This window comes from Bombina bombina, chromosome 1 (genome assembly GCF_027579735.1).
Source record: "Bombina bombina isolate aBomBom1 chromosome 1, aBomBom1.pri, whole genome shotgun sequence".
NCBI classification, from domain to species: domain Eukaryota; kingdom Metazoa; phylum Chordata; class Amphibia; order Anura; family Bombinatoridae; genus Bombina; species Bombina bombina.
In genome coordinates, this window is record NC_069499.1 from 1,075,657,953 (window position 1) to 1,075,673,217 (window position 15,265).

The window sequence follows — 15,265 nt, forward strand, 5'->3', positions numbered from 1 at the left end:
GGAATTTGATCAATTTTGCTTTATATGTTGTTTTTTCTCTTACATATTGCAAGATGTCTCACGTTGCATCTGAGTAAGAAGATACTTCAGGAAAATCGCTGTCTGGTGCTGGAACTACCAAAGCTAAGTGTATCTGCTGTAAACTTTTGGTAGCTATTCCTCCGGCTGTTGTTTGTATTAATTGTCATGACAAACTTGTTAATGCAGATAATATTTCCTTTAGTAATGTACCATTACCTGTTGCAGTTCCATCAACATCTAATGTTCAGAATGTTCCTGATAACATAAGAGATTTTGTTTCTGAGTCCATCAAGAAGGCTATGTCTGTTATTCCTCCTTCTAGTAAACATAAAAAATCTTTTAAAACTTCTCTTTATACAGATGAATTTTTAAATGAACATCATCATTCTGATTCTGATGACTCTTCTGGTTCAGAGGATTCTGTCTCAGAGATTGATGCTGATAAATCTTCATATTTATTTAAAATGGAATTTATTCGTTCTTTACTTAAAGAAGTACTAATTGCTTTAGAAATTGAGGATTCTGGTCCTCTTGATACTAATTCTAAACGTTTAGATAAGGTCTTTAAATCTCCTGTGGTTATTCCAGAAGTTTTTCCTGTTCCTAGTGCTATTTCTGAAGTAATTTCCAGAGAATGGGATAAATTGGGTAATTCATTTACTCCTTCTAAACGTTTTAAGCAATTATATCCTGTGCCGTCTGACAGATTAGAATTTTGGGACAAAATCCCTAGAGTTGATGGGGCTATTTCTACCCTTGCTAAACGTACTACTATTCCTACGTCAGATGGTACTTCGTTTAAGGATCCTTTAGATAGGAAAATTGAATCCTTTCTAAGAAAAGCTTATCTGTGTTCAGGTAATCTTCTTAGACCTGCTATATCATTGGCTGATGTTGCTGCAGCTTCAACTTTTTGGTTGGAAACTTTAGCGCAACAAGTAACAGATCATGATTCTCATAATATTATTATTCTTCTTCAACATGCTAATAATTTTATCTGTGATGCCATTTTTGATATTATCAGAGTTGATGTCAGGTTTATGTCTCTAGCTATTTTAGCTAGAAGAGCTTTATGGCTTAAAACTTGGAATGCTGATATGGCTTCTAAATCAACTCTACTTTCCATTTCTTTCCAGGGTAACAAATTATTTGGTTCTCAGTTGGATTCTATTATCTCAACTGTTACTGGTGGGAAAGGAACTTTTTTACCACAGGATAAAAAATCTAAGGGTAAAAACAAATCTAATAATCGTTTTCGTTCCTTTCGTTTCAACAAAGAACAAAAGCCTGATCCTTCATCCTCAGGAGCAGTTTCAGTTTGGAAACCATCTCCAGTCTGGAATAAATCCAAGCCTTCTAGAAAAGCAAAGCCAGCTTCTAAGTCCACATGAAGGTGCAGCCCTCATTCCAGCTCAGCTGGTAGGGGGCAGGTTACGTTTTTTCAAAGAAATTTGGATCAATTCTGTTCACAATCTTTGGATTCAGAACATTGTTTCAGAAGGGTACAGAATTGGTTTCAAGATGAGACCTCCTGCAAAGAGATTTTTTCTTTCCCGTGTCCCAGTAAATCCAGTGAAAGCTCAAGCATTTCTGAATTGTGTTTCAGATCTAGAGTTGGCTGGAGTAATTATGCCAGTTCCAGTTCTGGAACAGGGGATGGGGTTTTATTCAAATCTCTTCATTGTACCAAAGAAGGAGAATTCCTTCAGACCAGTTCTGGATCTAAAAATATTGAATCGTTATCTAAGGATACCAACATTCAAAATGTTAACTGTAAGGACTATCTTGCCTTTTGTTCAGCAAGGGCATTATATGTCCACAATAGATTTACAGGATGCATATCTGCATATTCCGATTCATCCAGATCATTATCAGTTCCTGAGATTCTCTTTTCTGGACAAGCATTACCAGTTTGTGGCTTTGACGTTTGGCCTAGCTACAGCTCCAAGAATTTTTTCAAAGGTTCTCGGTGCCCTTCTGTCTGTAATCAGAGAACAGGGTATTGTGGTATTTCCTTATTTGGACGATATCTTGGTACTTGCTCAGTCTTTACATTTAGCAGAATCTCATACGAATCGACTTGTGTTGTTTCTTCAAGATCATGGTTGGAGGATCAATTCACTAAAAAGTTCATTGATTCCTCAGACAAGGGTAACCTTTCTGGGTTTCCAGATAGATTCAGTGTCCATGACTCTGTCTTTGACAGACAAGAGACGTCTAAAATTGATTTCAGCTTGTCGAAACCTTCAGTCACAATCATTCCCTTCGGTAGCCTTATGCATGGAAATTCTAGGTCTTATGACTGCTGCATCGGACGCGATCCCCTTTGCTCGTTTTCACATGCAACCTCTTCAGCTCTGTATGCTGAATCAATGGTGCAGGGATTACACAAAGATATCTCAATTAATATCTTTAAAACCGATTGTACGACACTCTCTAACGTGGTGGACAGATCACCATCGTTTAATTCAGGGGGCTTCTTTTGTTCTTCCGACCTGGACTGTAATTTCAACAGATGCAAGTCTCACAGGTTGGGGAGCTGTGTGGGGATCTCTGACGGCACAAGGAGTTTGGGAATCTCAGGAGGTGAGATTACCGATCAATATTTTGGAACTCTGTGCAATTTTCAGAGCTCTTCAGTCTTGGCCTCTTCTGAAGAGAGAATCGTTCATTTGTTTTCAGACAGACAATGTCACAACTGTGGCATACATCAATCATCAAGGAGGGACTCACAGTCCTCTGGCTATGAAAGAAGTATCTCGAATTCTGGTTTGGGCTAAATCCAGCTCCTGTCTAATCTCTGCGGTTCATATCCCAGGTATAGACAATTGGGAAGCGGATTATCTCAGTCGCCAAACGTTGCATCCGGGCGAATGGTCTCTTCACCCAGAGGTATTTCTTCAGATTGACCAAATGTGGGAGCTTCCAGAAATAGATCTGATGGCGTCTCATCTAAACAAGAAACTTCCCAGGTATCTGTCCAGATCCCGGGATCCTCAGGCGGAAGCAGTGGATGCATTATCACTTCCTTGGAAGTATCATCCTGCCTATATCTTTCCGCCTCTAGTTCTTCTTCCAAGAGTAATCTCCAAGATTCTGAAGGAATGCTCGTTTGTTCTGCTGATAGCTCCGGCATGGCCTCACAGGTTTTGGTATGCGGATCTTGTCCGGATGGCCTCTTGCCATCCGTGGACTCTTCCGCTAAGACCAGACCTTCTGTCGCAAGGTCCTTTTTTCCATCAGGATCTCAAATCCTTAAATTTAAAGGTATGGAGATTGAACGCTTGATTCTTGGTCAAAGAGGTTTCTCTGACTCTGTGATTAATACTATGTTACAGGCTCGTAAATCTGTATCCAGAGAGATATATTATAGAGTCTGGAAGACTTATATTTCTTGGTGTCTTTCTCATCATTTTTCTTGGCATTCTTTTAGAATTCCGAGAATTTTACAGTTTCTTCAGGATGGTTTAGATAAAGGTTTATCCGCAAGTTCTTTGAAAGGACAAATCTCTGCTCTTTCTGTTCTTTTTCACAGAAAGATTGCTAATCTTCCTGATATTCACTGTTTTGTACAAGCTTTGGTTCGTATAAAACCTGTCATTAAGTCAATTTCTCCTCCTTGGAGTTTGAATTTGGTTCTGGGGGCTCTTCAAGCTCCTCCGTTTGAACCTATGCATTCATTGGACATTAAATTACTTTCTTGGAAAGTTTTGTTCCTTTTGGCGATCTCTTCTGCCAGAAGAGTCTCTGAATTATCTGCTCTTTCTTGTGAGTCTCCTTTTCTGATTTTTCATCAGGATAAGGCGGTGTTGCGAACTTCTTTTGAATTTTTACCTAAAGTTGTGAATTCCAACAACATTAGTAGAGAAATTGTGGTTCCTTCATTATGTCCTAATCCTAAGAATTCTAAGGAGAAATCGTTGCATTCTTTGGATGTTGTTAGAGCTTTGAAATATTATGTTGAAGCTACTAAGTCTTTCCGAAAGACTTCTAGTCTATTTGTTATCTTTTCCAGTTCTAGAAAAGGCCAGAAAGCTTCTGCCATTTCTTTGACATCTTGGTTGAAATCTTTAATTCATCATGCCTATGTCGAGTCGGGTAAAACTCCGCCTCAAAGGATTACAGCTCATTCTACTAGGTCAGTTTCTACTTCCTGGGCGTTTAGGAATGAAGCTTCGGTTGATCAGATTTGCAAAGCAGCAACTTGGTCCTCTTTGCATACTTTTACTAAATTCTACCATTTTGATGTATTTTCTTCTTCTGAAGCAGTTTTTGGTAGAAAAGTACTTCAGGCAGCGGTTTCAGTTTGAATCTTCTGTTTATGTTTTTCATTAAACTTTATTTTGGGTGTGGATTATTTTCAGCAGGAATTGGCTGTCTTTATTTTATCCCTCCCTCTCTAGTGACTCTTGCGTGGAAAGATCCACATCTTGAGTAGTCATTATCCCATACGTCACTAGCTCATGGACTCTTGCTAATTACATGAAAGAAAACATAATTTATGTAAGAACTTACCTGATAAATTCATTTCTTTCATATTAGCAAGAGTCCATGAGGCCCGCCCTTTTTTGTGGTGGTTATGATTTTTTTTGTATAAAGCACAATTATTCCAATTCCTTATTTTATATGCTTTCGCACTTTTTTCTTATCACCCCACTTCTTGGCTATTCGTTAAACTGAATTGTGGGTGTGGTGAGGGGTGTATTTATAGGCATTTTAAGGTTTGGGAAACTTTGCCCCTCCTGGTAGGAATGTATATCCCATACGTCACTAGCTCATGGACTCTTGCTAATATGAAAGAAATGAATTTATCAGGTAAGTTCTTACATAAATTGTTTTTTTTTTTTTACTAATTTGACCCTTCAAAGTCTAATAAAGTATAATTTATTATATGGGGAAACTGATGAAACTGAACTGCAGAATAAAATGGAAAGGCTTTAAATTTGGTGCACGTGTCTTAGAAAATATAACTTTTATTTATAATTAAAATAAGGCCATCAAAGATCATCCTAATTAACTAGTTATGGATGCTCATATGGGCCAAAAAAAAGCTGTTTTGACATGGTTTTTATTAGTTTATAACTAGTTTGCACATGGAGGACCCCCACCTGATGCTGAGGTGACCAGATATCATTTAGTTAAATGAGGAGTGCTCTGTATTCTGCTTATAAATTCCCCTTATTTTGCAGTTTGGTATTATTATTAGGGAAGGTTTAGTATGCTAATAGAGCAATTTTGTGTAAGGGAAATGTGTTCAGATGTTGGGACTGTAATATTTATATTTATCTAGTTAATTAGGATGATCTTTAATTTCTTTATTTGTTTTGCAGTTCTATTAATCTGTTTAAAAAGGTAGAACTGTGGGCGTGTCTCTGGGCAGCACCTTAAATGGTCGCAATATCGGTTGCTCTGAGTGAAACATTGATAATATGCTTTTTATTAATGTCTAAGAGGATCATCCATCTACCTCATCCTGATAACTAAGACCTACTTTCAAGCATAACTGAATGATACTACAATATTGGGATTATCACTCTTAATATCCGATCTGGAGCGTTGAGGCCAAAGGCAGTCACCTGAGTGAGGGGCTCTCAACACACACCCCCCGGTGTCTTGTAAGCCGGGTACGCAGTGCATAGACACTGAAAACTTCAATAAAATGGAACCTGATACAGCTATTCTGATTGAGGAGATATGTAATATCTTGAATGAGCATTTTCTACAGCTAACGGAGAAGATGACGGCAGCATGGGTAAATGACAGAGATCTTCCTGTCACTAAGCCTGACCTAATTGTTATAGAACAGTCAATAGAATGTGAGCCCTCCAACACTGTGTGAATCTGTGCCTGCTCAATACACAACCAGACAAAGGAACCTCCACAGTTGATGAGTCGATGATCGTTAACGAGAAACTATGGCTACCTGCTGTATGTGGCTTCTCAATAGTCTGGCCTAACTCCGATTCCACTGGCAGTGACAAGGTGGATACCTCTGACCTAGAAGAGATCCCTATGCCGCAGAACCCCCCACAGACTATGATCACCTATTCAGACCATCAGTCGCGTCACACAAAAAACGGCAGCCCTAGACCCTACAGTGGGGTGCATACAGAGAAGAAGACTACAGACGTGGGAATTATCTCTGTACAAGATGGAGCCGCACCACTACCTCAGACACCTCTACCCCTGACAGCCAGAAAGAGAATGCACTATCGGTTCACACAAGGTAAATGGCGACATAGGCTAGTCGCAACAGAAATCTACAACACAAGCTCTCCCTGGAGGAAATAATCCAAATTGAACATCCCGAGCAGGTGCGGAGACAAGTCATCGCCCTGGTGTGGGCATTGTGGAGGCTGGATTGGTCTTCCCTGGAGCCGCATATCTCATGGAGGCTTCTTGAAAGTGCCCCGGAACACTTTTAGCTTTCAAGGCTCCCGATGTGTCGCGCATCTCGTTCGCTCTGGCATTGGCAGAGTCAGTTCATAAGGATTACGGGACATTAAACCTCTGGCCGATGCCTGGTAAATCTTACCTTGTACTTTCTTAACCCCAAGTTAACAGACACTACTGAACAGTTTTCATGAAGCCCCAGGCTGATTCTGCCCTGCAATTTTAATCATCAATTCCCTTTAGACGACATGTTTTCACTTGGTTACACTTTGCAATTGAACAGCCCTATCTAATACACTTAATGTTCAGGCACAAGATGTATAGGATGGCTGCTACAACCCACACAAGCTTCAGTGACATAGGAGATAGCGAAAGAGTAGTAACTTAATACCTCTTAAATCATTAAATTTATTTATATTTTTTACAAATATCTTTTCTATGGGGATGTTGCACCTTGCTGCTCCGCTTGATCTATTTGCCCAATCCTAGAATGCATTAATCCTAATAGCGGCACTAAAGCCTGAAGTTTGAGGGACATTATTTGTTGGGATGCTACAGTATTTAATATAACCTAATTGGGGAAATGTATTTATAACTTTTTATATCAGATGTCTGCAATTAGTGTGTTCTATATTACTTCTATTCAGTGTAACATGCTAGCATAGACACTTGGTGCTTAATACATTCCTGACATTGTTTATTATAGAGGTTAATTGTAAGGCAGGCAATGCATTTATATATCCAACCTCACTGTGTTATTGATAACTACTGGAAAAAAAGAGAGGCTAGTCGAAACTCTTTGCATAGATCTCTTATTATGACATCAGCTTCCATAATCACTTATCCATAATCTGTAATCCGTATCCCAGTGTATTTTACTGCCACTACTGAGCTGTCCGTGGCAGATATCTTTACATAGCAGATAATGTAGCCTAGTAGGTTTATGGCTACAGGGCTGATGAGACTTTCTTAGGTATGGCAGCTGTTGCCTAACAAGCTAACACATATTTAGTCCCCCCCTAATAATGTCACAATTTGTTCCCAGTCTGAATCCTTAAGATAAAATGACCTAACTCCTGTGACATACTTCATTGTTTCAGCTTAGCCCTGTCGCATAATCAAGAAGTACAGCTATTCAAGAGATCCTTAGCTGCCAAATATTTGTTTTTGTGCTTCTTGATAGTTCAGACCCACAAGGTTCCTATATGTAAAGTATATCATTCATTTGCAATTATAGTTTTAAGGGTCCAGGAGCGACCCTATCTTTTATAAAATCAGAGGTTACTATAGTGAAACCTAAGAGCGGTCTCTTCTTTTCATTATACCTTCCCTTAATTTCAGACATGCTTTCTTATTTAAAGTCCAAGAGTGACCTCTGGAGTTTGCCTTGGAAGGTTTCCTTACGAATAGGCACCATGTATCAATTTTGTCATCTATAACTGTTCATTACTCTGTTGGTTGCTGTGCTGCAAGTCTAACATACCATTATAGAGCTCAGCTGAAATGCATTTCTTCTTTTGTACTGTATGGCAATTCCATCGGTATGTTTATAATGTTTGTATGTCTGATTTAAGTACCTCAATAAAAATGTTTTTTTAAAAAAAGAACTTTTCCCCCATAACCCCTTAAAGGGACAGTATACACTCATTTTCATATAACTGCATGTAATAGACACTACTATAAAGAATAGGATGCACAGATACTGATATAAAAATCCAGTATAAAATGGTTTAAAAACGTACTTAGAAGCTTTCAGTTTAGCTCTGTTGAAAAGGTAGTTGGAAAGCCCACTGCAAGTGGGAAATAAGACACTCCCCCCCTCCCCCTTCTGTTGCATATGAAAAGACCCTTTACACAAACAGGAGCAAGCTGGAGTAGGTAGCTGACGGTATTCACATAAAACTTTGGGGCTTGGTTAGGAGTCTGAAAATCAGAGCAATGTTATTTAAAAATAAGCAAAACTATACATTTTTTTAAAAAACAAACTTTATGGGCTTTATAAATAGATCATCTACAAAACATTTATGCAAAGAAAAAATGAGTGTATAATGTCCCTTTAAGGACAAGGCCATTTTTCAATTTCTTTCCCTTAAGGACCAGGGCAATTTTTACATTTCTGTGGTGTTTGTGTTCAGCTGTAATTTTCCTCTTACTCATTTACTGTACCCACACATTATATACCGTTTTTCTCGCCATTAAATGGAAAATTATAAAATATGATGAAAATTTTTTTTTTAGTAGGCAACCCAAAGTATTGATCTAGGCAAATTTTGGTATATTTCATGCCACCATTTCACCGCCAAATGCGATTGAATAAAAAAAATCTTTTTCACAAACTTTAGGTTTCTCACTGAAATTATTTACAAACAACTTGTGCAATTATGGCACAAATGGTTGCAAATGCTTCTCTGGGATCCCCTTTGTTCAGAAATAGCAGACATTTATGGCTGTGGCATTACTTTTTGTAATTAGAAGGTCGCTAAATGCTGCTGCGCACCACACTTGTATTAGGCCCAGCAATAAAGGGGTTAATTAGGGAGCTTGTAAGGTTAATTTTAGCTTTAGGGTAGTGTAGTAGACAACCCAAAGTATCTAGGCCCATTTTTATATATTTCATGCCACCATTTCACCGCCAAATTCGATCAAATAAAAAAAAAAAATTCACTTTTTCACTAACTTTGGGTTTCTCACTGAAATTATTTACAAACAGCTTGTGTAATTATGGCACAAATGGTTGTAAATGCTTCTCTGGGATCCCCTTTGTTCAGAAATAGCAGACATATATGGCTTTGGCATTGCTTTTTGGTAATTAGAAGGCCACTAAATGCCGCTGTGCACCACACTTTTATTATGCCCAGCAGTTACAGGGTTAATTAGGTAGCTTGTAGGGAGCTTGAAGGGTTCATTTTAGCTTTAGTGTACAGATCAGCCTCCCAACTGACACATACCACCCCCTGATCCCTCCCAAAATAGCTCTCTTCCCTCCCCCACCTCACAATTGTCCCCGCCATTTTAAGTACTGGCAAAAAGTCTGCCAGAACTAAAATAAAAGGCTTTTTTTTAAAATAAAAAATATATATTCTGCTGTGAAGGATCCCCCTTAGCCCCCAACCTCCCTGATTCCCCCTAAAGAACTCTCTAACCCTCCCCCCACTAACTATTTGCCACCATTTTGGGTACTGGCAGCTATCTGCCAGTACCCACTTTGCAAACAAATGTGGCTTTTTAAAAATAAAACCTACTTTTTCTGTAGTGTAGCTGCCCCCCCTCCATACCCTACCCCCTCCCAGATCCCTTTTGAAAAAGTATTGCACCACCCTCTCCCAGCACTCTCTCCCACCATTTCTTATTTTGGCTACTGGCTAGATCGAGGCATCATGGCAATACCTTGAAAGAGGCTGGAAGCGATCAGGATCGCTTCCAGCCGCTTGAAACCCCTGACGATGTACAGGGTACGTCTTTGGTCTTTAAAGACCAGTTTTTGTATGATGTACCCTGTACAACGTGTGTCATTAACCATTTAAGTGATAAGCACTTTCCCACCTGGGTGCTAAGATTTTTAAAGGTTTTTTTTTTTCCAGACCCCCAAGACTTACACTGCTGGAAAGGTTAGACGATTACCTTTCCTATGGTATTGGTGGTCTATAGCTGCTTAGATGCCTGAGATACAGGCTTCTAAGCAGCATGCCCCCTGCTCCTATACTTAACATTGACATTGAACGCATGACATCACTGCGCATAACGTGAAGCCCCGGCGATGCCTGTCACTATGCAGGCCTGATCGCCAGGGTAGGAGCGGGTGGGAGCCCCCAGATCTCCCTCAAAGTGGGAGAGTGCTAGTGACGGCTCTGAGCCGTCATTAGCACCAGAGTGGGAAACTCTGTGACGGCTCAGAGCCGTCATTAGCACTCAAAGGGTTAAGGGGTTAAAAATTCAAATCACATGCATACTTAAAGGGAAAGTAAAGTCAAAATTAAACTTTCATGATTCAGATAGAGCATGCAATTTTAAACAACTTTTCAACTTACTTCTATTATCGAATTTGCTTTATTCTCTTGGTATCTTTTTTGAAGAGTAAAACTAGGTAGGCTTATAAGAGCTCAGGAGTGTGCACGTGTCTTTAGTACTCTATGGCAGCAATATTTTGCATCATTATTTGTAGCTTTGTTATTCAATTTTGCAAAATACTGCTGCCATAGGGGCAGAACTATCAAGCTCCTTCAGGCCCCCCCGGAAACAACAGTTATGTAGCAGTGGTCTAAGGACCGCTGCTCCATAACCGGCCCACTGCCTCTGAGGTGAATCTGCAGGGGACGGCATTGCTCAAGCATTCAGCGATGTCTGCCGGACATGATACGCTACAGCATATCATGTCGGACAGACATTGATAAATCAACCCCCTAGAGTACTAAAGACACATGCACACATTCTTGAGCTCTTATGAGCCTACCTAGTTTTACTCTTCAAAAAAGATACCAAGAGAACAAAGCAAATTTGATAACAGAAGTAAGTTGGAAAGTTGTTTAAAACTGCATGCTCTATCTAAATCATGAAAGTTTAATTTTGACTTTACTTTCCCTTTAAGTACGCATGTGATTTGAATTTTTAGCTTTCCAGTGCCATCTTCTACATTATTTTCCAAAGATGTAAATGAGAACTGAATATCAATCCAGCCCTTATTGGATCAGTATACCACATAAAAGAAAAATGATCTTACCAAATGACAAGATGGTTTCTCTTGCTGTATTCCTGACATCCTCTACTTCTGACTGACAAAGACACGCTATCTGATCAATGCTTGCTGTGCCCTGCGGTAAATGACAAAAACACTAATTATAAATTAATTACATTTCCATAGGCCACATACAGTTATTCAAGTTGATTCAGAACTTTTCATGACAAGAGGCGAGGAACTGAGGTATGAAAAGGTGAGCATACATTGCATGGATCTCCGAACAGTAGAGTCCTTTACCTTTGTGTTAAAATAAAACACAACTAAATGTATATTAATGTCAGAATTTAAATTGTCAAATAAATGCATTACAGCCCCTACACACATTGCATGCACGTAACCTTACTCAGGACTTCTGAACCATAGGAAACATATATATGAGGTACTCTGGTGTTAGGGAGACATAATACATACAGAGAGAAGCGCACTCACAGGAACGGACAACCAGCTGAATAACATTGTTAGCCTGTTCTATGGCAATTTACCACCTGGGTGCAGCTTCTTTTTAGCCCAGTAATGCTTTCAGCAGAGTAGAACTTTCTTGTAGTACATTATATCAGTCTGATCCCGCCTATTACGGTTGGACTAGCACCAAAATACCAGGCAATCTCTCTCTGAACAAGGAACACAGCAACTCTAGATGATTGTTTTGGCCTTCATTGGGCCTCATCAGTGAGGTGTAGCCATATTCCTCTAAGCACACTGAGCAAGGAGTCCACGTCTGGTTGCCCCTTTTTCCCTTAGGGAGACTTAATACACACAGAGAACGAACAGGAATGAACAACCAGCTCAATAACATTGTTAGCTTGCTGTATCGTGATTTACCACCTGGGTGCACCTTCTTTTTAGCCCAGTATTTTTTTTTACAAAGTAGAACTTTCCTGTAGTATATCAATCTGATTCCGCGTATTAAGGTCACTCCGAAATACCAGGCAATTCCACTCTGAATAAGGAACACGGAAACCCCAGAAGATCATTTTAGACTACATTGAGCCTCATCAGTGAGGTGCAGCCATATTCCTCTAAGCACTCTGAGCAAGTAGTCCACTTATGTTTGCCCCTTTTCCCTTACAAAGGCATAATACACACAGAGAGAAGCGCACTCTTAGGAATGAACAACCAGCTCAATAACTTGGTGTTAAGTCTGTTGTTAACATATATTTTTTTAAAAAGACATGTATAACTTACGTTAATAAAAAAAAACGACATTCAGATCCAAAATACATGCATTAGAAATCATTGGTTTTTCCACTGGTCTGTCTTTGGTCTTAATGTATCCTAGAATTATTGCTTTGATTTGCACAGAAATGTCTACATTTCTTTCTAATGCTAATAATTCCACTTTTAGAGACCATAGAAGCCAACCGACCAACAATTTTTGGAAGTGCACAGTTTATTTGGCATGGGTTGGCCAGGCTGCTAGTCTAGGCTCTTCTCTGTATATAAATATCTAATGTGCAGGTATCCCTGAAATACAATTAAGCATAAAAAAAATATTAGCTCTGCGGAATGTGTTGGTGCTCTACAAATAACCGATAATAATAATAATATTAATAATAATAATAAAAAAAAGATCACACGTGCATCAGATCTGAAAATCTAATAATCCACCATTTTAAATCTTAACTAATTTAGTGCTAGTTTACAAGTGACACACTAACTGTTGTGCGCAAGTGAAAAGGGTTATATCGAGGCTCAATTGTGCATGTCTGAAGTAGCGTGCATATTACAAGTTGAAAGTAAATTGAATTTAACGAGTGTTGGGATAGAGTGACTTCAGAGCTCTGGTTAACTGTTACCCTCAACTAAAACGTGGGGAAACCCCCCCCCCCCCCATCAAAAATACATTTATAAGTACAGTTACTATCATAATAAGATTGTCTGATAAAAATTACAAAAACAATTGCATTAAAAGTTATAAGGGCTCAAAATATGAAGTCTTAGGTGTTATGTATATATAATATATATATATATATATATATATATATATATATATATATATATATATATATATATTACCTAAAATCCATAAGATATATTCAGAAATATGCATTTATGAATACATAGAATATATTCTTCTGTGTGAAGAACATTGGAATGTGAAATATTCATATTTCATATAGGTTAACGCACTTGAGAAAATGCAATCGGGTTTGTGCGTGAGTAGGGGTGTTAGTGCCTGTGCGAAAACTTTTTAATTTTAACTTGTAATATGCACGCTACCTGATGCGCGCAAAAAGCCTCCGTCTCAAGAAGCTAACACGCGAACAGGAGAGCAAAGTACCGCTCTACTTGTAATATAGTCCTTAATGGGCACACCGCCCGGCTGATTTTATTGACCAAAATTGAAGCCAATATTAAACTAAAAATTTACTGATATATTTACTGATGTTACATAAATGTTTGTTGCACAAGTTTTCATTACATTAATTTATGATAAATGATGCATACAATTTATGCTTTAGATAGCTTAAGTAACATGAATAACAGACAATCTTATTGCCAATCATTACATTGCCCCAACCCAGCTACTTCATAATACCACCAGCCGGCAAAATCTTCTATGGAGAACATTGAACCTAATAATTAAAACTTTGATAACATTTAAACTATTTCTGCACTGTAATATACAACTAGTAGAAAAGTTTCACACAAACCTTCTGTTCATAAGATAAAAAACTGCAAAATGTAAATGAAAAAACATTCTTAAGCATGTTAAATGCAGAATAAATCGGATCAAAAATTCTGTTAAAACAGGGGTCTATTTGTAAAACTGCAGATTCTCACATCAGTCAGGCAGAATGAACATCCTCCAACCCCCATTTTTGGATTTTTTTTCTTTACATGGCTGAAAAGGCCTATTCAACATATCACATGATGAATATTCATAACTTATTAATGGTGCAGATTAATGTCATGGGTGCTATTTCTATCTCTGCTTGAACAGATGTTCTGTGATTTCCTTCCTAAATAGCCCTGAAGTTTACATAAATGAAAATTCTGTAGGGCATAAACCAATGCAGCCTCTGATAGACGGCACCAGTCTTCTCTGATTTTCACAAGCCAGACTGCAGAAGCAAATCGTTTCTTTCACAGGGGATCTGTAGTTTTAAAAAAGTTCTTAGTGAGGGTCTATCTTTGCTTTCCTTTAGTCTCTCACCAACACAGATTGCTCTTAAATTTGAAACCCCACCTTTTCAAGTGAGTATAAGACTCAATTCCAATACTGCCACAGATAATTTATTTATTTTGTCCCCCAGGCAGGGTGGATTGTTACTTTTAAGCCTCTAGGAATCTCTTCCTTGGTGCACTCAGTTACGTTAGCTATCAGGTACATTCAGTTCTATGCACTTAGGAAACTATTTTACATTATAGGTTTTGGGTTAAAATTGGGGCATATGTATGACATAATAACAAAATGTATGCTTACCTGATAAATTAATTTCTTTCATAGTGGTGAGAGTCCATGAGCTATTACTTCTTGGATTAAACTCCTGGCCATTAGGGAGGCAAAGATACCCAATATTTCATAAGCTTTTAATCCCTCTCTGGTATCCCAAACTAATGTATAGCCGACAAAAGAAGACAAATAAAGAAGTAGTAAAGGACTAAACGGGGTAAATGAGGTGCATACTAAAACTGCAGCCAATTTGAAAAATAAAAAGGGCAGGTCTTAGTGACTCTCACCACCATGAAAGAAATGTATTTATCAGGTAAGCTTAAATTTAGTTTTCTTTCATAAGTAGGTGAGAGTCGACAAACTATTACTTCTGGGCTCTATTACCGCGCATATTAAAAATTATATTAAAAAAAGTTAAATATATAGATATATGCTATTGATTATTTAGAATATTTTACATGTTCAATAATTTTTATTAATATTAAAATATTTTATATGTAATATTTTAATAACGCACCTTAAGGACACTAAGTTTTCATGTGCGCTAACCTGATCTCATTAAGATCTAAATCAAGAAACACAATGCGAAAAACTCATATTTTACATTTCAATGTTCTTCACATAGAAAATAATGTACTTTTTTATTATGAAATATATATTTCTATATAAAATATCTTATACTATTCATGTAAAATACATATGTATACCTATATAGCTAT

General features: G+C 38.0%; 1 protein-coding gene across 1 annotated transcript in view; it reads right to left on the minus strand.

Moving 5' to 3' along the window:
* Positions 1 to 15,265, minus strand: part of RIPOR3 (RIPOR family member 3) — a 626,178-nt gene that overhangs the window by 38,203 nt on the left and 572,710 nt on the right. Inside the window, exon 21 of the mRNA XM_053692678.1 lies at positions 11,132 to 11,222. Coding sequence (XP_053548653.1) covers positions 11,132 to 11,222 — 91 coding nt within the window. The remainder of the gene's footprint in view (positions 1 to 11,131; positions 11,223 to 15,265) is intronic.